At 43.1% G+C, this 24,032-nt stretch overlaps 1 protein-coding gene and 1 non-coding gene across 2 annotated transcripts in view; both read right to left on the bottom strand.

Annotated features, from left to right (window-relative positions):
• The window catches only part of LOC121567380 (protein phosphatase 1 regulatory subunit 37), a 54,679-nt gene that overhangs the window by 19,053 nt on the left and 11,594 nt on the right, over nt 1–24,032 (bottom strand). The window contains exon 2 of the mRNA XM_041877389.2: nt 2,669–2,766. Coding sequence (XP_041733323.2) covers nt 2,669–2,766 — 98 coding nt within the window. The remainder of the gene's footprint in view (nt 1–2,668; nt 2,767–24,032) is intronic.
• On the bottom strand, nt 13,982–14,053 carry trnac-gca. The gene has a single exon. It is a non-coding gene; the product is annotated as a tRNA-Cys (tRNA).

The following is a 24,032-nucleotide window of genomic DNA, read 5'->3' as shown; positions in this document are numbered from 1 at the left end:
AATTCTTCTACCAAGAACATGTGTGTTTGTATAGTATATGTGTGTGTGTCCTGTAGGGCTGGGCGATATATCAAATTAATTCAATTAATTCAAATTGATGTTTTTGTGCGATATTCCAAATGCCTGTATCGCAGAATCAAGTTTTATTGTATATTTTGTTTGTATGAGCGTTTACATCTGCTTGTTCTCATGTCTTTTTGGTCTCGTCTCGTTCGCACCTTCCCATTTACACCAGAGATCTGTATATAATGACAAAATGCTCATGTCTCTGCCCTAAAAATGGGAGTCGTTGTCCCAAAGGTGGGAAGGCAGGCGACAAGCTTAGGTAAAGAATAAGCGCATAAAGATCGTTATACTGGCTGTTTAGTCTGTTTTATAAATGTGCAAGAAGAACAAAACTATTATATAAGGAAATGGAAACTCGTTCTCATTCTGAGACATAAGGTAGGCCACTTGATTTCACCATCTGAACAAAGTGGACAGGCTAGCATGCTGTTCAAACAGTTGGAGACGGACAGAAGGTTGTGCTCATAACAATTAAACTGTTTTGCTTTATGAGCTGAATTCAGAGCTTGTGAAATTATACCTAGATCCAAGTTGGCTAAACTTGAAATATAAATATTAGTGCTTGAGCGACTGTTTATGAGACCGGTGTTAACTTTCTATAATGCCTGCTACATTATGCATGGTTCTGGTTACATTTGTAACAAAAAGGGCATTTTTATAGACAGACCTGAAAGCCAGATCATTATTGCAAAAAAAAGCAGGTACAACTATTTTGATAAAATAATTAAATAATTAGTGGAAGGCATATATTCAGCCTAGGTATAATTTCACAAGCTCTGAATTCATTAGATTATTGCTGACAGTTTTAAAGTCAGTGTATTTTACCTTTAAATTGTACAACAAAGCTTATTTAGAGAAAACATTACAAAAATCGAGATATATATTGTGAATCGCCCATAAGTTAGAAAATAAATATGAGTTTTAGGCCATATCGTCCAGCCCTAGTATCCTGTGTGGGCAGTGGCATGTGGAAGCGCAAACTGCAAACATCCGACAGTGATAACATGTCCCTGCACTCCACATCCTGCTACCAGCCCCTCTGTCACTCGCCTTCAGTGACTCGTCCATATGAGCTCATCCTCACCCACTGCAGATTCATACCGCCATCCCACACACACGCACACAACCTGAAGCCCATTGTCTTGCCAAGACAAGACACACAACAGAGAAAGACAAACCTGCACAGGAGACTTTAGTAAGCTACTATGGGTATTAAAACATTAGCCCATACTTCTGTATGCAAGCAAGGGTGTGTGTATTGACCATCAACAGAAGGCTATTGACCATCAACAGAATGCTATTGACCATCAACAGAATGTTTACAGTAGGCTGCTTTAGCTTAAGTGTGTGTGTGTATGTTTGTTTGTACTGTGCAAGGGTGTGTGTTTGAGAATGTCTGTGTGCATGTGTGGGCGTATGCGTGAGTGTGTTAAGGGTGGATGGATGGGTGGCCAGAGTTCTGGGGTGGGTCTTGAGGAGTAAGCACTTCCGTAAATACTCACTCAAACTTTCCAATGACACCGCACAGCAGACAGAGACATGCTTGAGTGCGCGGTCGCTGGGCAGGAAACCGTGGCCATTTGCAGTAAGAGGCTCACACACACACTCCCTCTCTTATGCCACTTATGGCTGTGCCTCTGTCTTCCTCTTCATTTCCATCCATCAATACATTCCTAATTCCATCTGTGATTGTATTTTTGCCCATTTTCTCTGTCTCTCGCTTTACAAGCAAATATCATGGTATCAAGACTGCATTGCTTGACCTCTCACATGAACGGAAAGGAAGAAAGACTATTGGACAATAGAATGATAGCGATAAGCCAAGTACAAACAGCCATGGTCCGTGTCATAATCTGTTATCCAATCATGAGCCCTCCCCTTGTTCTGCCCAGCCACTTAAGGTGAAATAGGCCTTTCACAGGTTTCTCCATTCATTCCTGTTCTGTCGCCAAGACAAAGCAAAGTCTCTGCATAACAGGCTTTCAACTGAACGAACCCCAAAAATGCCCACGCATGCATTAACATGTTCATGTGTGGGCACATACACAGGCACAAACACGAGCAAGGCACCTGTACAAAACAAAACAGAGTAGAGGCATTCCCTATCAGATCTCAGGAGCTGCTTATTCTTAGGGATTAGAGCACACATAACCCTGCGAATGGAAAACAACAAACATCAACAAACAATACAGACACAGCACATAAATCCCCCTGCTGCTGTCAGCAAAGCCCATCTGGCAACATGACAATCCCCATGGTGGGTGTGAGTGAGCTGCCCCAGCAGGGTGGTTTGAGGTCAGGTGGTGTTTGATTGGGTGCCAGGGGTGATGAGGGGTGAGAGGGTTCTACTGGTACCAGATTTTGATGAGGTGGTGATGGTTTTGGGGATTTAAAGTCCAGATGTAGGCCTAATCCAGCTCCACAACAACACTCTAAAGCTAATAAAGCCTGAATTGAGTCTAGTGTTTCAGTGCTGTTATTAGGCTACTGAAGTAGTGCATGGAGAATGAGTGTGTGTGTGTTACCGTGGATCCACAAACTATTAAAAGCCTACACTTTGTATCTCTATATCTGTGTGTGTGTGTGTTTCATTCAGGTTTACCTGCATCTGTTTGAGCACTTTGGGGATGAGTTTACAGTTGAGTTTCAAGCAGGCCTGTCTGTAGGCAGAGAGAATCTCATCCACCGTCACATTCTGGGCTGAAAAACAAGAGTTAGAGCAACAAGGTGAGACACATGACTACACACACACAATACAAACACACAAGTGGCCTGTTGATGACATCAGTTTGCATCACAGACATTATAGCACAGAACGATTGACAACATGGTGACATAACACTCTCACATTATCTAGCTACGTTCTCACCTCTATATAAAACATTTGCAGCTGGCGAGTTAAAACAGTCAAAAGATGCAGTGATTTCACACATTAAAAAAATCTTCCTTCCTACACAAGGAGAGCACGTGGTAAGTATATGGGATTTGCAATCTCCTTAGCAAATGGACAGGAACGAAGCCAACCTGATCCACTCTCTATAAATTGATGGTGTGAGTGTTCAGACTGCATCTGACTTATCAGTGGAGAGAGGGGTACAACATGGAGACCCCCGCGGAGCACGGAACAAGGGAGAGCTCGGTTTGTTGTTTTGAAAAGTTTCTTAATAACTAGCTACCTTTTGAGTTTGGATCCCGTGACGCGGTTGGCATCAGTTGCTGGGACTGCTACTACCTGTCCAGAGATCCTGCCGATCGAGGCTGGGTCTGAAGAGCTGTTTGGCATAGCAGCTAGCCTAGCTGCTAACTAGCTGCCTATAAAACTAGCTGGGTTTTCTTGAGGGTTTGAACGCAGCCCGCGACGCCGTTAGCCATTGTGGCTGGGACCGCGGACTGTCCCGGGCTTGTGGCTATCTAGATCCCTGCTGTTTTTTGTTGTTTCCAATCTTCCCTGTGACCTGCACTGTCTGGGAGTAACAGCGTAACCTACGTTGATACCACGACAAAAACCAAAGCCGGCGGGAGTACCGTTGAGGACAGTGGTGTCGATCCATCACAAAAAACAAAACTCAGCGAAAAAAGAAACGTCCTCTCACTGTCAACTGCGTTTGTTTTCAGCAAACTGAACATGTGTAAATATTTGTACGAACATAACAAGATTCAACAACTGAGACAGAAACTGAACAAGTTCCACAGACGAGACTAACAGAAATGGAATAATGTGTCCCTGAACAAAAGGGGGGTCAAAATCAAAAGTAACAGTCCGTATCTGGTGTGGCCACCAGCTGCATTAAGTACTGCAGTGCATCTCCTCCTCACGGACTGCACCAGATTTGCCAGTTCTTGCTGTGAGATGTTACCCCACTCTTCCATAAAGGCACCTGCAAGTTCCCAGACATTTCTGGGGGGAATGGCCCTAGCCCTCACCCTCCGATCCAACAGGTCCCAGACGTGCTCAATGGGATTGAAATCCGGGCTCTTTGCTGGCCATGGCAGAACACTGACATTCCTGTCTTGCTGGAAATCACGCACAGAACGAGCAGGATGGCATTGTCATGCTGGAGGGTCATGTCAGGATGAGCCTGCAGGATGGGTACCACATGAGGGAGGAGGATGTCTTCCCTGTAACGCACAGCGTTGAGATTGCCTGCAATGACAACAAGCTCAGTCCAATGATGCTGTGACACACCGCCCCAGACCATGACGGACCCTCCACCCCCAAATCCATCCCGCTCCAGAGTACAGGCCTCGGTGTAACGCTCATTCCTTCGACGATAACCGCAAATCCGACCATCACCCCTGGTGAGACAAAACGGCGACTCGTCAGTGAAGAGCACTTTTTGCCAGTCCTGTCTGGTCCAGCGACGGTGGGTTTGTGCCCATAGGCGACGTTGTTGCCGGTGATGTCTGGTGAGGACCTGCCTTACAACAGGCCTACAAGCCCTCAGTCCAGCCTCTCTCAGCCTATTGCGAACAGTCTGAGCACTGATGGAAGAATTGTTCGTTCCCGGTGTAACTCGGGCAGTTGTTGTTGCCATCCTGTACCTGTCCCGCAGGTGTGATGTTCGGATGTACCGGTCCTGTGCAGGTGTTGTTACACGTTTATTGCCCTGGCCACATCTGCAGCATGCCTAAGGCACGTTCACGCAGATGAGCAGGGACCCTGGGCATCTTTCTTTTGGTGTTTTTCAGAGTCAGTAGAAAGGCCTCTTTAGTGTCCTACATTTTCATAACTGTGACCTTAATTTCCTACCGTCTGTAGGCTGTTAGTGTCTTAACGACTGTTCCACAGGTGCATGTTCATTAATTGTTTATGGTTCATTGAACAAGCATGGGAAACAGTGTTTAAACCCTTTACAATGAAGATCTGTGAAGTTATTTGATTACTGTCCAGTCGTGTGGTCGAGTGCTGCAAAGAAAGACCTAGTTAAGCTGCAGCTGGCCCAGAACAGAGCGGCACGTCTTGCTCTTCATTGTAAATCAGAGGGCTAATATTAATACTATGCATGCCAGTCTCTCTTGGCTAAGAGTTGAGGAGAGACTGACTGCATCACTTCTTTTTATAAGAAACAATGTGTTGAAAATTCTAAATTGTTTGCATAGTCAACTTACACACAGCTCTGACACACACACACACACACACACACACACACACACACACACACACACTTATGCCACCAGACATGCCACCAGGGGTCTTTTCACAGTCCCCAGATCCAGAACAAATTCAAGAAAGCATTATATAGAGCCATTATTGCATGGAACTCCCATCTCAAATTGCTAAAATGAACAGCAAACCTGGTTTCAAAAACAGATAAAGCAACAACTCAGGGCACAACGCCTCTCCCCTATTTGAAATAGATACTTTGTGTGTATGTATTGATATGTAGGCATTTTTAAATTGATGTAGTTCTGTCCTTGAGCTGTTCTTGTCTATTAATGTTCTGTATTATGTCATGTTTCATGTTTTGTGTGGACCCCAGGAAGAGTAGCTGCTGCTTTCACAACAGCTAATAGGGATCCTAATAAAATACCAAATACCCCCCAGGGTGCCTCTGTACTGCAGCTTTCTAAGGAGTCCTGTGTGTGTGTGTGTGTGTGTGTTAGACCCACTGCCACCCCAGACCTTCTCTCTCAGAGCTAACTGGTCAGATGACTGGGGTGCCGATTCAGCCCCATTGTTTCAGCTCAGAGAGACTAATGAGAGAAATGCAGACAACCGGACAGGGGTAGAGGTGTGTGTGTGTGTGTGTGCGCACAATGCATAAAGGTATTATGTGCTGCCATCAGCAGTTTGGCTACTTAAGCTAAGGTGAGACAAATTGCCCCCGCTCTTCCCTTCCCTCCCCTTTTCTCTTCCCCATCCTTCATTAGACTCCCGCCTTTTCCTTCTAGCTCAGCCCCGCTCCCGAGCGACAGGCCAGTCATTCCTAGCCTGGGTGCCAGGCGGTTTGTGCTTGCCTGCCAACTCCTAATGGAATTTTCATGTTTAGCTTGCCAATGACAATGGATCATGCAAAGGCACAAACAGATCTGGGACCAGGCTAAGGATTGTGTAAGACGGTGAACGTTGAAGATAGAAATGCAAAGTATAGAGACTCAACCACAGACATTCAGGCGCTGCAGTGGCATTTTCGTAGTGTGGGATCTCAACACATCAAGCCCTTTGAAATGAATCCACAACAAAGATAACACTGTGTCCTAGTGGCTTCTAGGAAACATGATGCTTTATCAGTCATTCTAACCCCTTCATGGTCAAGTGACAATGTAATAACAGCAATGAGTCGCCAGGGGATATCCCACAATTAGGCTTACTGTGACTATGTGTGTGTTTAAGAGAGAGAGCGAGACAGACAGACAGAAAGTGCATGTGTGCGAACATGTTAGTCTATGTGTGTATCCGTGTGCATATACACAGGGTGTAGGCTTGTGTGTGTCTAACAGATGTTAGTCTGTACAGTGTACAGTGCGAGTATGAAAGGCTGTGTGCGTGTAAGTGATCTGCTAGTGGGAGTCACAGCCTGTGGCTTTATCTGTCTACGGTAGAGACAAGTATTCAGTGTTCCCCAACACACACACGGCTGTGTGATCTGCTCCAATCACAGCCCAAATAACTCATGTCCAGGGAGCACCACCGGACAATGCTGTATGTGTGTGTGACAGATTTAGAAACACTGACACTTGGGAAAGTGTGTGTGTGTGTGTGTGTGTGTGTGTGTGTGTGTTTCTCTACGCCTAATAGTGCAGGTGTTAAGCTTTCCCTTTAATGCATGTAATCAAAACAGACAGTCAATTTCCAAACACCTATAACCCACAGTCCTCCTCTTCCCGAGACAATTCTAATTACCTGCAACTGCAGGCAGATAGTGTTCAATTGTTAACCCCAATTACACCCTGCACACCAACCCTTTCGGTTGAGCTCTACCTGTGGCTCCTGTATCAACAGCCCTGAGAACTGAGGCTCACACTGAGGTACTAAAGCTCTCCTGCAGGCCAGACAGGGTTCGGTATCATGAGGCTCCGCTCTGCCTGCCTTCAGACCCAGACTGAAAGAACAACAGTCTGGCAGGCTGCTCTAAAGGGCCCTGGAAAGCACACAAACAGAGCCAGAGCTGCGCTGCTTATGCAACACACCTACCGCTCACTCACACACTGAGCAAAAAGGTTCAGGGCATCAGCTGTTAGGCCCAGCCTGGGCTATATCAGGACTGATATGGATACAGCAGAGCAGACAACAGAGGGACAAGGCTTTGAAAAGCAGTCAAAACTAAACGTGTCTGAAGAGAGGGTGAGTGAGTGTGTGAGCAAGTGCGTGTGTGTGTGTGTGTGTGTGTGTGTGTGTGTGTGTGTGTGTGAGAGACAGAGCGAGAAAGAAAGAGTGTAGGCTACGTGCGTGTGCTTGCCTTGTCTACCTCTGGTGTGTGTGCACACAGACCTGTTGATCCAGGAGGGGCTGGATTGTATTAGAACCAGCTGGCTGGGCATCCAGGGCAGGCAGCAACTCAATACAACGGTCTCAAAAGTCGCCCGTCTCTAAATACAATACAAAGTCTCTTATGAGATCTCCTCAAACTAACAAACAGAGATCGAGCAGATTGTGAAATCACCTTCACGATCCCTCCCCCTCACATTAAGACCATTCCTTCTCCACCAAAAAAGATCACACCCAAAACATTCAACTTCAACATAGAACATCTCGCTTGCATTCATTCTACAAAGTGTAGCCTATCTCCTCATCACTTTCCCCCCTAACATTGTTACTGGAGATCCATTCCAAATACATGTCATGCATCCTCCAAACGGTCAGAGCAGTCAACATTTTGAAGTAGAATATTATTGTTACTAAATGGTTTAGTGTTCAATTGTTAACCCCAATTACACCCTGCACACCAACCCATTCGGTTCAGCGCTACCTGTGGCTCCTGTAGCAACAGCCCTGAGAACTGAGGCTCACACTGAGGTACATGTCAGCTCCTGTCAACACTGTGTGTTTGTGTGTGTATGCTTATGTGTACAACGTGTCCTTGGAAAAGCATTAGGCCTAGCTTGCAGTGTTGTTGTAGAGCAGGAGTGAGTGTAAACACTTTCCGGAGGGGGAAAGAGAGACGTGAGGCGCAGGAAGAGAGCATATTCACACAGCCCAGAGGTGGAGAAACTCCCCTGGTTCTCAGAGCATGGATACACACGTACAATATCCTTAATATTCATTATCACTTTGTTACCTACTCTCAGTACAGTAGTGCACTAGGCCTCAGCAAGTAAGGAACTCGAGTTGGAGTGGGAGAGCGTTCTGTTGAGAAGCCAGGGGCACACTGTGTACCATATAGCTCCTTGGCCGGGTACAGCTCAAGGTAAACAGAAGCAGGAAAATACGTGCAATACAAGCTACAGGGCCATAAAGTCTGGGCTGCTCCCTCCCCCAGTAATCTGTGGGTTTTACTGCAACAGCACTGAGCACTCATTCACCTTTAAGCAGCACAAACCCTACTATATGGAGAGAGAGGGGGGGGGGGGGCTGTATTGCACAATCCCTGGGTCTAAACAAAACTTCTAAAACCAACCTACAGTTTGAAAGGGAGATGCTGTCTGTCTGAGCACTGAGGACAAGCCAAACTGTGCCGAACACACCATTTTACTCCTCCTTAATGACAACATTTGCAGGCAGCAGGCACAACCAAAACATATTGTCACTAGGATGATCTATAGCCGACATTAGTAACCTGTTTGTACGGCACCTGTCTGCACAAAGGCCATAAAAATACCTGTTCGTTGACGCTGTTGTGAAAGAGAAGTTATTTGTCCAAAAAATTGAATGACAATCAATGTTGAAGGAGGAAATGTGATTGCTTTCTTATGCATTCCTTTTCTTTGTTATGCAGAGTTAGGCTTATTTAAAAGTATGCCATCAGGAACAATGTAGCCTATAATCTTCACCACAAATGCAGGTATTTGAGCTATTGAACCATATTTTATGAGCTCAAGTGTACGTTCCCTGATTGGGCTACATGTTATAAAACAATGACAGAATTCACATCAGTGGTGAGGTGGTGGCCAGGCGAGGCGTGAACAAAAGATATATGAGAGAACCTGTACAGTCTGAGTGTCTGGGGCTGCTATGCTATTACAACACTACTGTAGGTATTGGCCAGCCTTCATAAAGCAGTCATGGAGTGCACAAGTTACCTCAAGTGCTGCTGCAGAGCCTCCGCTCCCAGCCCCTGAGCTTAGCTTGCTGATTCTAAATCAATAGGCCTACAACACGTAAATGAACACTAGAAAAGCCTGGTCTTCTGGGACCCCTTCGAGCCATTGACAAGTATTTGGGATGTCAACATTCTAACAGTCTTGAGAAATACATTTCATATACGCTATTGCAAAAATAATCATTTGGTTGTGTTTATGAAGATCTTATGTAACATTAGAATACGAAAGAAAAACGTATTTCAAAGAACACAATAGCATTTTCATTAGTTTATGTACAGTGCCTTCAGAAAGTATTCACACCCCTTGACTTTTTCCACATTTCGTTGTGTTACGAATTGGGATTAAAATGGATTTGTCTTTTATTTCCCCAATGACCTACACAAAACACTAATGTCAAAATGGAAGAAAAATGCTATAATTTTTTTAAGATTCATGAAAAATAAAACACTAATATCTTAATTAGATAAGTATTCAACCCCCTGAGTCAATATGTTAGAATCATCTTTGGCAGCGATTACAGCTGAGTCTTTTTGGGTAAGTCTAAGAGCTTTGCACACCTGGGGCCTCATTTATCAATCATGCATAGGCACAAATCATGCTTCGGTTCATTTCCGCACAGCCATGACCATGAGTACGCACAGTGCAAAGTGGTGGAATAAGGGAACTGCTTGTCAAGCGTAGAATGGGGAAAATAATGTTGAAAATGTGTGAAATCGTGAGAGTAATAAATAATTGTTCGATTTCATTGTGAATTCATGGAACATATATTGACAGGCTATATCATATAATTTGACAACAGTGCAATTGTTATGATAATAATCCATATAAAGTACAGTCATTTGTTAAGAGGCACATGTGAAAGTGAAACCATTGTTGAAATACTATAAAAGACTGAAATAATGGGAAATCGAATGAGATGGCTGATTTTGCTCTGTTGGAAGATTTGGCACATGCTGCATTTAGCCGAGAGCGTGTTTTTAGAGACAGGTGGGACTTCTTTGCAGAAAGTACAGATTGGTTTGGGGAAACGATATCTGATGAGCCAATTTTATAGGATTTTTGCGAGGATGAAAGACTTACTTTAGAAAGGCAAACATGCCATTCCGGTGCACATCCAAGTGCTGAAAACCCTTGGGTGTTTGGCAACAGGCACTTTTCAGCGGGAACTTGCCGATCGGCATCTCACAGCCCTCGATGAGCCAATGTCTTGGATGCAATCATCAGCAAAAAGAAAAGTAACATACCATTTTCATACACAATTGCAAAGTCAAGAGGGGTTTCTTTGCCATCAATGGGTTCACAAATACAAAACAGAGCAATAGACGGCACCCACATCGCCATAAAAGCACCATTCCAAAACGAGTTCAACTATGTGAACAGAACAGGCTTCCACTCTTAATGTGCAAGTGATAGGTTATGTGCTGCGCAAAATACGCTGTTGAATATGGTGGCAAGGTGGCCAGGTGGAACGCACAACTCGTTCATTCTGCAGAACAGCAATGTTGGCCTATATGCCTCCAGGAGGGAGCTGTTTAGGATGGATGGCTTAGGGTCTTCTATCAATTTTTTTTTACAGGTCAAGCCACAACTGAGCGAGTCAAATACAACCTTTTGGTTGTACTTGTCTCATCCTCTGACAATAGCACCTCTATTTCAGTCTCGGAAAAGTTATTTTTTTCGTAGCTTTTTTTGTTTGCGCCGTTGTATCTCATGGTACGGCGTTGTATATTCCCCACAGGTTTAAAAGTGATAATTCTGAAATGCAAATAGCCAACGTCGTGCATGAGCACTGAGGCTGAGAACCATTGGTATTTATCAATGGTCATCTACTACCGGTGTGCATATGACTCTTGTGGAATTGTTTGATAAATCACACTTTTTCTGTGCGTACAAAAATTCTAAATCGCATTCGCACGTAGCATTTTACAATAGTTTATTCACAATATTGACAAATGCCCATTCTTTTTTAAACTCAAGTTTTTTGATCATTTCTAAACAGCCATAGATTTTCAAGCCGATTTAGGCAACTCAGGAACATTCAATATCGTCTTGGTAACCAACTCCAGTGTAGATTTGGCCTTGTGTTTTAAGTTATTGTCCTGCTTAAAAGGTGAATTCATCTCCCCAGTTTCTGGTGGAAAGCAGACAACCAGGTTTAACTCTAGGATTTTGCATTCCATTAATTTCTTTATCCTGAAAAACTCCCCAGTCCTTAACGATTGCAAGCATACCCATAATATGATGCAGCCACCACTATGCGTGAAAATATGGAGAGTGGCACTCAGTAATGTGTTGTATTGGATTTGCCCCAAACAAAAAGTATTTAGTCAGCCACCAATTGTGCAAGTTCTCCCACTTAAAAAGATGGGAGAGGCCTGTAATTTTCATCAAAATGAGGAAAAAAATTCCAGAAAAATCACATTGTAGGATTTGTTATGAATGTATTTGCAAATGATGGTGGAAAATAAGTATTTGGTCAATAACAAAAGTTTCTCAATACTTTGTTATATACCCTTTGTTGGCAATGACACAGGTCAAACGTTTTCTGTAAGTCTTCACAAGGTTTTCACACACTGTTGCTGGTATTTTGGCCCATTCCTCCATGCAGATCTCCTCTAGAGCAGTGATGTTTTGGGGCTGTCGCTGGGCAACACACTTTCAACTCCCTCCAAAGATTTTCTATGGGGTTGAGATCTGGAGACTGGCTAGGCACTCCAGGACCTTGAAATGCTTCTTACGAAAGCCACTCCTTCGTTGCCCGGGCGGTGTGTTTGGGATCATTGTCATGCTGAAAGACCCAGCCACGTTTCATCTTCAATGCCCTTGCTGATGGAAGGAGGTTTTCACTCAAAATCTCACGATACATGGCCCCATTCATTCTTTCCTTTACACGGATCAGTCGTCCTGGTCGCTTTGCAGAAAAACAGCCCCAAAGCATGATGTTTCCACCCCCATGCTTCACAGTATGTATGGTGTTCTTTGGATGCAACTCAGCATTCTTTGTCCTCCAAACACGACGAATTGAGTTTTTACCAAAAAGTTCTATTTTGGTTTCATCTGAACATATGACATTCTCCCAATCCTCTTCTGGATCATCCAAATGCACTCTAGCAAACTTCAGACGGGCCTGGACATGTACTGGCTTAAGCAGGGGGACACGTCTGGCACTGCAGGATTTGAGTCCCTGGCGGCGTAGTGTGTTACTGATGGTAGGCTTTGTTACTTTGGTCCCAGCTCTCTGCAGGTCATTCACTAGGTCCCCCTGTGTGGTTCTGGGATTTTTGCTCACCGTTCTTGTGATCATTTTGACCCCACGGGGTGAGATCTTGCGTGGAGCCCCAGATCGAGGGAGATTATCAGTGGTCTTGTATGTCTTCCATTTCCTAATAATTGTTCCCACAGTTGATTTCTTCAAACCAAGCTGCTTACCTATTGCAGATTCAGTCTTCCCAGCCTGGTGCAGGTCTACAATTTTGTTTCTGGTGTCCTTTGACAGCTCTTTGGTCTTGGCCATAGTGGAGTTTGGAGTGTGACTGTTTGAGGTTGTGGACAGGTGTCTTTTATACTGATAACAAGTTCAAACAGGTGCCATTAATACAGGTAACGAGTGGAGGACAGAGGAGCCTCTTAAAGAAGAAGTTACAGGTCTGTGAGAGCCAGAAATCTTGCTTGTTTGTAGGTGACCAAATACTTATTTTCCAGCATAATTTGCAAATAAATTCATTAAAAATCCTACAATTTGATTTTCTGGATTTTTTCCCCTCAATTTGTCTGTCATAGTTGACGTGTACCTATGATGAAAATTACAGGCCTCTCTCATCTTTTTAAGTGGGAGAACATGCACAATTGGTGGCTGACTAAATACTTTTTTCCCCACTGTAACACTTTGTATTCAGGTCAAAAAGTGAATTGCTTTGCCACATTTTTGGCAGTATTACTTTAGTGCCTTGTTGTAAAAAGGATGCATGTTTGGAATATATTTATTCTGTAGAGTCTTCCTTCTTTTCACTATCAATTAGGTTAGTATTGTGGAGTAACTACAATGTTGTTAATCCATCCTCAGTTCTCCTATAATAGCCATTAAACTCTGTTTTAAAGTTACCATTGGCCTCATGGTGAAATCCCTCCGCAGTTTCCTTCCTCTCCGGCAACTGAGTTAGGAAGGATGCCTGCATCTTTGTAGTGACTGTGTGTATTGATATACCTTCCAATGTGTAATTAATAACTTCACCATGCTCAAAGGGATATTCAATGTCGGCTTTTTAATTTTTACCCATCTACCAATAGGTGCCCTCCTTTGCTAGGCATTGGAAAACCACCCAGTTCTTTGTTGTTGAATCTGTGTTTGAAATTCACTGCTCGACTGAGGCACCTTACAGATAATTGTATGTGTGGGGTACAGAGACGAGGTAGTCATTCAGAAAGAAGAGTCAAGCTGAAAGTCGAATATACCGTGACCAATATGGGACATAGCTTGCCATATTGCACTGATGTAAAATCCCAAGTGGTCAAACCAACCACAAATGTCAGCCCTTCCCACCCCACCTACTTCACCATTGGTCTTTAGTTGTAGCTTGTAAATTAAAATGTTTTATATATAAGTCTGTAATGTCTGTTAATGTTTTACATTTACATTTACGTCATTTAGCAGACGCTCTTATCCAGAGCGACTTACAAATTGGTGCATTCACCCTATAAAAAGTAGCTGATGTTAAGGGGGCACCAGGATTTGAACCTGGGACCTCTTGATCTGCAGTCAAATGCTCTACCACTGAGCTATACACCCTCTGTTTTAAATGTATGTAAATTGTAAAGTATTTTTGTCTGAAATGTATTTTTCGTTGTGTCGAACCCTAGGAAGACTAGCTGTCGCCATTTGCGTCGGCTACTGGAGATCCTAATAAAATCATAACCATCCGATCATATCCTAGGGGTCAAACTATATGTCAGCCTATCCACTGACACACACCTTCGCTAGGGATAATCCTTGACATGTGAAGAGGACTCAAACAATTAGAGGCCATTAAAGTGAGCCCTGGTGAAACAGGCAGAACCTGCATGCTTCTCCTGGGGCCTGAACAGTGAGGAGCAGTCCCTACTGTGTTACTGGTCTGGGTAGGGCAGCAGGGAAGGGGCCAGTCTAAATACATGGCTCTGGGACAGTCTATGTGGGCATTTTATATTCTGCAGTAGTCATCTACTCAGAAAAGCTATACTGCCTTCAGAAAGTATTCATACCCCTTGACTTAATCCACATTTTGTTGTTACAGCCTGAATTCAAAATGGAATAAACTGATTTTCTTTCTCACCCATCTACACACAATACCCCATAATGACAAAGTGAAAACATGTTTATTTTTAGAGAAATGTTTTGACAAGAGAGACATTCAATTTACATAAGTATTCACACCCCTGAGTCAACACGTTAGAATCACCTTTGGCAGTGATAACAGCTGTGAGTCTTTCTGGGTAAGTCTAAGAGCTTTGCACACCTGGATTGTACAATATTTGTACATTATTCTTTTAAATATTCTTCAAGCTCTGTTAACCCTCCCGTTGTCCTAGGGTCAAAATGACCCGCCACTGTGTTGAACCAACTGTATTTAATTTTTATATTTTTTGGATCATTTGTGAGAAGGAGGCAGTGATACTTTCTTTAAAGTCTCACTGCCTCCTTCTCACAAATGATCCCAAAAATATAAAAATTAAATAAAGTTGGTTCAAAACAGTGGCGGGTCATTTTGACCCTAGGACAACGGGAGGGTTAAGCTGGTTGTTTATCATTGCTAGACAGCCATTTTCAAGTCTTGCCATAGATTTTCAAGCCGATTTACACTACCGTTCAAAAGTTTGGGGTCACTTAGAAATGTCCTTGTTAAAAAAAAAAACTCAATTAAAAAAAACATCAAGTTTATCAGAAATACAGTGTAGACTGTTAATGTTGTAAATGGCTATTGTAGCTGGAAACAGCAGATTTTTAATGGAATATCTACATAGGCATACAGAGGCCCATTATCAGCAACCATCAGTCCTGTGTTCCAATGGCACGTTGTGTTTGCTAATCCAAGTTTATCATTTTAAAAGGCTAATTGATCATTAGAAAACCCTTTTGCAATTATGTTAGCACAGCTGAAAACTGTTGTGCTGATTAAATAAGCAATAAAACAGGCCTTCTTGAGACTAGTTGAGTATCTGGAGCATCATCAATTGTGGGTTTGATTACAGGATCAAAATGGCCAGAAACAAATAACTTTCTTCTGAAACTCGTCAGTCTATTCTTGCTCTGAGAAATGAAGGCTATTTCATGCGAGAAATTGCCAAGAAACTGAAGATTGAGAGGCCCTGGTGCACAACTGAGCAAGAGGACAAATACATTAGTGTCTAGTTTGAGAAACAGACGCCTCACAGGTCCTCAACTGGCAGCTTCATTAAATAGTACCCGTAAAACACCAGTCTCAACGTCAACAGTGAAGAGGCCTCGACACAAATGTATTTGTCCTCTTGCTCAGTTGTGCACCAGGGCCTCCCACTCCTCTTTCTATTCTGGTTAGAGCCAGTTTGCGCTGTTCTGTGAAGGGAGTAGTACACAGCGTTGTATGAGATCTTCAGTTTCTTGGCACTGTTGACGTTGAGACTGGTGTTTTGCGGGTACTATTTAATGAAGCTGCCAGTTGAGGACCTGTGAGGCATCTGTTTCTCAAACTAGACACTAATGTATTTGTCCTCTTGCTCAGTTGTGCGCCAGGGCCTCTCAATCTTCAGTTTCTTGGCAATTTCTCGCATGAAATAGCCTTCATTTCTCAGAGCAAGAATAGACTGATGAGTTTCAGAAGAAAGTTTTGTTTCTGGCCATTTTGATCCTGTAATCAAACCCACAATTGCTGATGCTCCAGATATTCAACTTGTCGCAAGAAGGCCAGTTTTATTGCTTCTTTAATCAGCGCAACAGTTTTCAGATGTGCTAACATAATTGCAAAAGGGTTTTCTAATGATCAATTAGCCTTTTAAAATGATAAACTAGGATTAGCAAACAACGTGCCATTGGAACACAGGACTGATGGTTGCTGATAATGGGCCTCTGTACGCCTATGTAGTCGTGGTCAAAAGTTTTGAGAATGACACAAATAGTAATTTTCAAAGTCTGCTGCCTCAGTTTTGATGATGGCAATTTGCATATACTCCAGAATGTAATGAAGAGTGATCAGAGGAATTGCAATTAATTACAAAGTCCCTCTTTGCCATGAAAATGAACTTAATCCCAAAAAAACATTTCCACTGCATTTCAGCCCTGCCACAAAAGGACCAGCTGCCATCATGTCAGTGATTCTCTCGTTAACACAGGTGAGAGTGTTGACGAGGACAAGGCTGGAGATCACTCTGTCATGCTGATTGAGTTAGAATAACTCAAACGTATTATAATAATAATAATAATAATAAGCCATTTAGCAGACGCTTTTATCCAAAGCAACTTACAGTCATGCGTGCATACATTTTTTTTTTGTGTATGGGTGGTCCCGGGTTCGAGCCCCGGGACCACCCATACACAAAAAAAAAATTTATGCACGCATGACTAAGTCGCTTTGGATAAAAGCGTCTGCTAAATGGCATATTATTATTATTATTATTATAATAATAACAGACTGGAAGCTTTAAAAGGAGGGTGGTGCTTGAAATCATTGTTCTTCCTCTGTTAACCATGGTTACCTGCAAGGAAACACGTGTCGTCATCATTGCTTTGCACAAAAAGGGCTTCACAGGCAAGGATATTGCTGCTAGTAAGATTGCACCTAAATCAACCATTTATCGGATCATCAAGAACTTCAAGGAGAGAGGTTCAATTGTTGTGAAGAAAGGCGTCAGGGCGCCCAAGAAAGTCCAGCAAGCGCCAGGACCATCTCCTAAAGTTGATTCAGCTGCGGGATCGGGGCACCATCAATGCAGAGCTTGCTCAGGAATGGCAGCAGGCAGGTGTGAGTGCATCGGCACACACAGTGAGGCGAAGACTTTTGGAGGATGGCCTGGTGTCAAGAAGGGCAGCAAAGAAGCCACTTCTCTCCAGGAAAAACATCAGGGACAGACTGATATTCTGCAAAAGGTACAGGGATTGGACTGCTGAAGACTGGGGTAAAGTCATTTTCTCTGATGAATCCCCTTTCCGATTGTTTGGGGCATCCGGAAAACACCTTGTCCGGAGTAGACAAGGTGAGCGCTACCATCAGTCTTGTGTCATGCCAACAGTAAAGCATCCTGAGACCATTCATGTGTGGGGTTGCTTCTCAGCCAAGGGAGTGGGCTCACTCACAATTTTGGCTAAGAACACAGCCATGAATAAAGAATGGTACCAACACATCCTCCGAGAGCAACTTCTCCCAACCATCCAAGAACAGTTTGGTGACGACCAATGCCTTTTCCAGCATGATGGAGCACCTTGCCATAAGGAAAAAGTGATAACTAAGTGGCTCGGGGAACAAAACATCGACATTTTGGGTCCATGGCCAGGAAACTCCCCAGACCTTAATCCCATTGAGAACTTGTGGTCGATCCTCAAGAGGCGGGTGGACAAACAAAAACCCACAAATTCTGACAAACTCCAAGCATTGATTATGCAAGAATGGGCTGCAATCAGTCAGGATGTGGCCCAGAAGAAAAGTTTTGACCACGACTGTAGATATTCCATTAAAAATCAGCCGTTTCCAGCTACAGTAGCCATTTACAACATTAACAATGTCTACACTGTATTTCTGATCAATTTGATGTCATTTTAAAATGGACAAAAAAAATGCTTTTCTTTCGAAAACAAGGACATTTCTAAGTGACCCCAAACTTTTGAATGGTAGTGTAAGTCAAAACTGTAACTCGATCACTCAGGAACATTCACTGTCTTCTTGGTAAGCAACTCCAGTGTATATTTGGCCTTGTGCTTTAGGTTACTGTCCTGCTGAAAGGTGAATTTCTCCTAGTGTCTGCTGGAAAGCAGACTGAACCAGTTTTCGCCTGTGCTTAGCTCCATTCTATTTATTTTTATCCCCAAAAACTCCCTAATCCTTGCCGATGACAAGCATACACATAACATGATGCAGCCACCACCATGCTTGACAATATGAAGAGTGGTACTCCGTGAGGTGTTGTGTTGGATTTGCCCCAAACACAACGCTTTGTATTCAGGACATAAAGTTAAATTCTTTGCCACATTTTTAGCAGTTTTTCTTTAGTGCCTTATTGCAAACAGGATGCATGTTTTGGAATATTTGTATTCTGTAAAGGCTTCCTTCTTTTCACTCTGTCATTCAGGTTAGTGTTGTGGAGTAACTACGTTGTTGATCCATCCTCAGTTTTCTCCTACCACAACCATTAAACTCTGTACGTGTTTTAAAGTCACCATTGGCCTCATTGTGAAATCCCTCACGGTTTCCTTTCTCTCTGGCAACTGAGTTAGGAAGGACGGCTGTATTTTTGTATTGACTGGGTGTATTGACAACACCCAAAGTGTAATTAATAACTTTACCATGCTCAAAGGGATTTTCAATGTCTGCAGTTTTGTTTTTTTTACCCATCTACCAATAGGTGCCCTTCTTTGCGAGACATTGGAAAACCTCCCTGGTCTTCGTGGTTGAATCTGTGTTTGAAATTCACTGCTCGACTGAGGGACCTTACAGATAATTGTATGTGTGAGGTACAGAGATGTGGTAGTCAATCAAAAATCACGAGCGAGTCCATACAACTTTTTATGTGACTTGATAAGCACATTTTTACTCCTGACCATATTTAGGCTTGCCATAACAAAGTGGTTGAATACTTTTCAGCTTTTCATTTTTAATTAATTTGTAAATATTTATAAAAACATAATTCCACTTTGACATTATGGGGTATTGTGTTTAGACCAGTGACAAAATCTCAATTTAATCAATTTTAAATTCAGGCTGTAACAAAATGTGGAAAAAGTCAAGGGGTGTGAATACTTTCTGAAGGCACTGTAACGGAAATTTAAATCAGCCTAAACCAAATCTGACCTTTAAAAACTGACAGGAATGCCTCCATTTACCTCTAGATACAGCCTACAGCTCCCTATTGAATATTATTAGTAGTATGTTTACCCTACTACCGATTTAGAGGGGTTTACTACACACAGCCAATGAAAAACAAGCTAGCTGCAACCTAAATTAATCCAAGTGCAGTCTGACCCAATTTCTCCCTCTTCCCTCCCTCCCTTCTCTCTCGGTCTCACTCTCGTTGACACATCGGTGCTGTGCGTTTTACCTTCACCGCAGCGGCTGGGAGGAGCATAGAGGGGAGTGTGGAGACCGTCTGGGTTAGAGAGGGAAAGCAGTCTGGGTGCCATAGAATTTGATTTAGTAGATTAAAAGCAATGTTCTATGCTAGGTGGACCAGCTGTGTCCATGTTTGAATGTGTTTATCAACACCTGTAATAATTCTGTGCTGATTCTCAGAGTTCTACAGCAATGCTTTTCTATTGAGTGGACAGTGAAATCTACTGTATATTTTAAAGCCATGTCCATTCTACTCATTCTAATTCTATGCTGGGCACGGTGTATGTGAAGGGTCTGGGTCCAGGTGTCCCGGTCTCAGCCAAGCCACCACAGATGAACACCCTGTCTGCACTAGCAAGAGCGTCCGAGTCATCTGCGGACCCCATGTAGGACTTCAGAGGATAGAGAGAAGGAGGAGAGAGAGAGCGGGGGTACGACAATGCTGCTTTGAAGATAACAGCATATTACTTATGATGTTCTGTGGTAAATAATCTCTTCTGAAAGATAACTATGATCTCGGATGTCAATTAATATTACCGTTCTGCAATGACCGACAAATTAGCGTGGTAGAAAAAGCATGAATGCTTGAATGACTGCTAGTCAGGTCACAATGGAAATTATGAGCTCAGTTTGATGAGCTCATCATTTGTGGCTCATCATTTGTGGCTGAAGGGTGAACACTGATTGCCTGTGACTCAGGGTGTTGACGACATGGTGAGATTGAGACATGCTGGGCCATGCCAACCGACATGGTGGTCTTTAACGATCAGGGTTGTAAAGGGCAAAAAGGAGACGAGGAAGAGTAGAGCTATGGACACCTGATGAGGAACTGCACTTGTCACTCAGAGAAAACACTGTGGCACGCAACATCACAGGTTCTTTAATAGACACATTTCATTCTGTGACCTGTATAAATTGGCACCCACATTGAGGGGACAAGGAGAAATAGAAAATGGCAAAGCAGCCATTTGGTAGGGTTGAGAGGTCACCAGGACTGGGCGTAGGGTTCAGAGGGAAGAGACAGGAGGACTGGGCCTGGTGAAGCAGTCAGTCAGTCAGCAGTCACAGGCCACTGACTGTGTGGAATGAGGAGGGGAGGCCTCTGGACGAGCCTCCAGGATGGAGCGGAGCCGGGGCTGGACCTGCCGCCGACTTAACAACTGAGTGTGAAGAGTCTAAAATAGCGCCCTGCTCCCCCGTCCCCATCCCTGCCATTTCACACCACCATGCTGCAAAGGGTGGCAGCAACGTCATTCACACATGACAGCTGACGCTGGTCACAGGGGGCGAGGAACGCATGGTCCATACCAGAGAGAAAGGCCTATGCTATGGGTAAGAGCCCTACTGACAGTGGCCTGGATTGATGCCTGCTGGGTAGGGCTGTCCGACAAAAAAATAATCTTGCTCGACCTAGAGTCGTCTGTTCTTTCAACCAATCAATATTAATAAAATCAATAATAAAACCAACTATATGTAGGCTACTGAGCTTGTTTGATACTTTAAGCACACTGTGATTAAATAATTAAAACACACGACTCAAGAGGGAGCCAGAGATCAAGATAGCCTAACCAGAAGAAAAACAAACTGTTCCTGACACTCCTCCTCCAGCTGCTGCTGGACTTCGCAGATTCTGCCGTTAAGCTCCTGAAGTTGCCGGTAATAGGCTACACCAGGGGTCGGCAACCTTTTCCATTTGGAGTACCAATTTATTTTACAATATCTACCGACCTGCGTGCCAGTTCTGATTTTCATATGCACATTTTCGTGGAACAGTTTCATTTAATTTATAATAAAAAGTCTTCATATCTCAAAATCATTATCATGTGGTTAATCACAATTATTCTATTGCCATTGCCAACTATGTAAAAATGGCCTACATAAAGCCAACAAAAACACTGCAGCCTGCAGGTAGACAATATCCTGATAGAAATAAATATCCTAGGAATCACATTGGCTACGCATGGCCTGTCTGCAAGGAACTTGAAACATTGTATTCACTATTAACTTGGGTCCGGCCTGAAGCTCGTGCTAGCAAACATTGTATAAAATATTCTGGGCCAGTGATTTCCGGACAGACATAGCTGTAGGCTATTTGCGCAAGGGATAAGAAGTAATCAGGCAGGCCTATTTTATGACGTTTCCACCGGATCAGAGCATGACATTTTTTCCCCCTTTCATGTCGAGTGGTTATCGAAAGAGAGCTGGAAAGATTTTTCAAATAGGCTACGTTAAGGAACTATTGTCATTCTCAATGGATGTAAAAACAGACTTTGTTTACTTGCTGTTTGAGGTGAAGAAAAACATACTTTGAGAAGCTCCACAGTGGTGGTGAGATAAGACAATAAGATCACCAAATGTGTACATTTATAGGCCTACATTTGAGCACAGGGCAGGTAGCCTAGGCCTACCTCTATGCATAATCAGGTGCACATCCTTACTCAACATTGACTGGAGCAGTAAAAATAAAAGACAATTAATAAATTGACAACTCATAAATGGAATGAAATAAACCAAAACGTGTTCCTCACAAGTGTAGCCTAGGTTGTGCGGTCCTCAAACAACATGTCCACTCCGACAATGAGTAAAATACTAATAATAATACTAATAACACTAATAATACTAATTATTATTATTATTATTATATATTGAATGCATTAACAGAAATTACAGTAGCCAAACCAACATTGCAGATTAGAAATGATGGGAATTAACGGTAAATGTACTACTGGCGATACTGGTGTGCCATCGCAATGGATTAGTCCACTGAGACAGGTGTGAATCAGACAGGTGTCTCCTGTACCATACAATAAATATTCAGTGTATTCGGAAAGTATTCAGATCCCTTGACTTTTTCCACATTTTGTTACGTTACAGCCTTATTCTAAAATTGATTATATTGTAATTTTTCCTCATCCATTTACACACAATACCCCATAATGACAAAGAAAAAAAAAAGTCTAGACATTTTTGCAAATTTATCAAACATAAAAAACTGATATATCACATTCACATTAGTATTCAGACCCTTTACTCAGTACTTTGTTGAAGCACCTTTGGCAGCGTTTACAACCTTGAGTCTTCTTGGGTATGACGCTACAAGCTTGGCACACCTGTATTTCGGGAGTTTCTCCCATTCTTCTCTGCAGATCCTCTTAAGCTCTGTCAGGATGGATGGGGAGCGTCGCTGCACAGCTATTTTCAGGTCTCTCCAGAGATGTTTGATCGGGTTCAAGTCAGGGCTCTGACTGGGCCAATCAAGGACATTCAGAGACTTGTCCCGAAGCCACTCCTGCGTTGTCTTGGCTGTGTGCTTAGGGTCGTTGTCCTGTTGGAAGGTGAACCTTCGCCCCAGTCTGAGGTCCTGAGCACTCTGGAGCAGGTTTTCATCAAGGAGCTCTCTGAACTTTGCTCCATTCATCTTTCCTGACTAGTCTCCCAGTCCCTGCTGCTGAAAAACATCCCCACAGCATGATGCTGCCATCACCATGCTTCACTGTAGGGATGGTGCCAGGTTTCCTCCAGACGTGACGCTTGGCATACAGGCCAAAGAGTTAAATATTTGTTTCATCAGACCAGATAATCTTGTTTTTCATGGTCCTTTAGGTGCCTTTTGGAAAACTCCTAGCGGGCTGTCATGTGCCTTTTACTGAGGTGTGGCTTCCGTCTGGCCACTCTACCATAAAGGCCTGATTGGTGGAGTGCTGCAGAGATGGTTGTCCTTCTGAAGGTTCTCCCGTCGTCCAGGTCCTGCTTCCTCAGGACCTGGACGACTTGCCTTAATAGAAGGAACCATGAATTCTGCTCTGTATCAGAGAATTCTACAGGAGAATGTCAGACCATCCGTCTGTGAGCTGAAGCTGAAGCGCAGCTGGGTCATGCAGCAGGACAATGATCCAAAACACACAATAAAGTCTACAGGAAAATAGCTAAAAAGCAACAAATTGGAAGTTTTGTAATGGCCTAGTCAAAGTCCAGACCTAATCCCAATTGAGATGTTGTGGCAGGACTTGAAACGAGCAGTTCATGCTTGAAAACCCACACGTCACTGAGTTAAAGCAGTTCTGCATGGAAGAGTGGGCCAAAATTCCTCCACAGCGACGTGAGAGACTGATCAACAATTACAGGAAGCATTTGGTTGGAGTCATTGCAGCTAAAGGTGGCACAATCAGTTATTAAGTGTAAGGGGGCAATTACTTTTTCACACAGGGGAATTGGGTGTTGCATAACTTTGTTTATGAAATAAATATGTAATTGTTGTGTTATTTGTCCACTTATGTTCCCTTTATCTAATATTAGGTTTTGGTTGAAGATCTGATAACATTCAGTATCACAAATATGCAAAAGTAGAGAAAATTTGAAAGGGGGCAAATACTTTTTCATAGCACTGTGTGTGTGTGTGTATATATATATATATATATATATATATATATACACACACGACTGCTCGACTAAAACTAATCTTGTTTGACCAACAGCCTATCGACCAAACAATCGACC

The sequence above is a fragment of the Coregonus clupeaformis genome, chromosome 6 (assembly GCF_020615455.1).
Source record: "Coregonus clupeaformis isolate EN_2021a chromosome 6, ASM2061545v1, whole genome shotgun sequence".
NCBI classification, from domain to species: Eukaryota; Metazoa; Chordata; class Actinopteri; order Salmoniformes; family Salmonidae; genus Coregonus; species Coregonus clupeaformis.
Note: the sequence above shows the minus strand (reverse complement) of the source record. Positions and strands in the feature narration are given on the sequence as shown.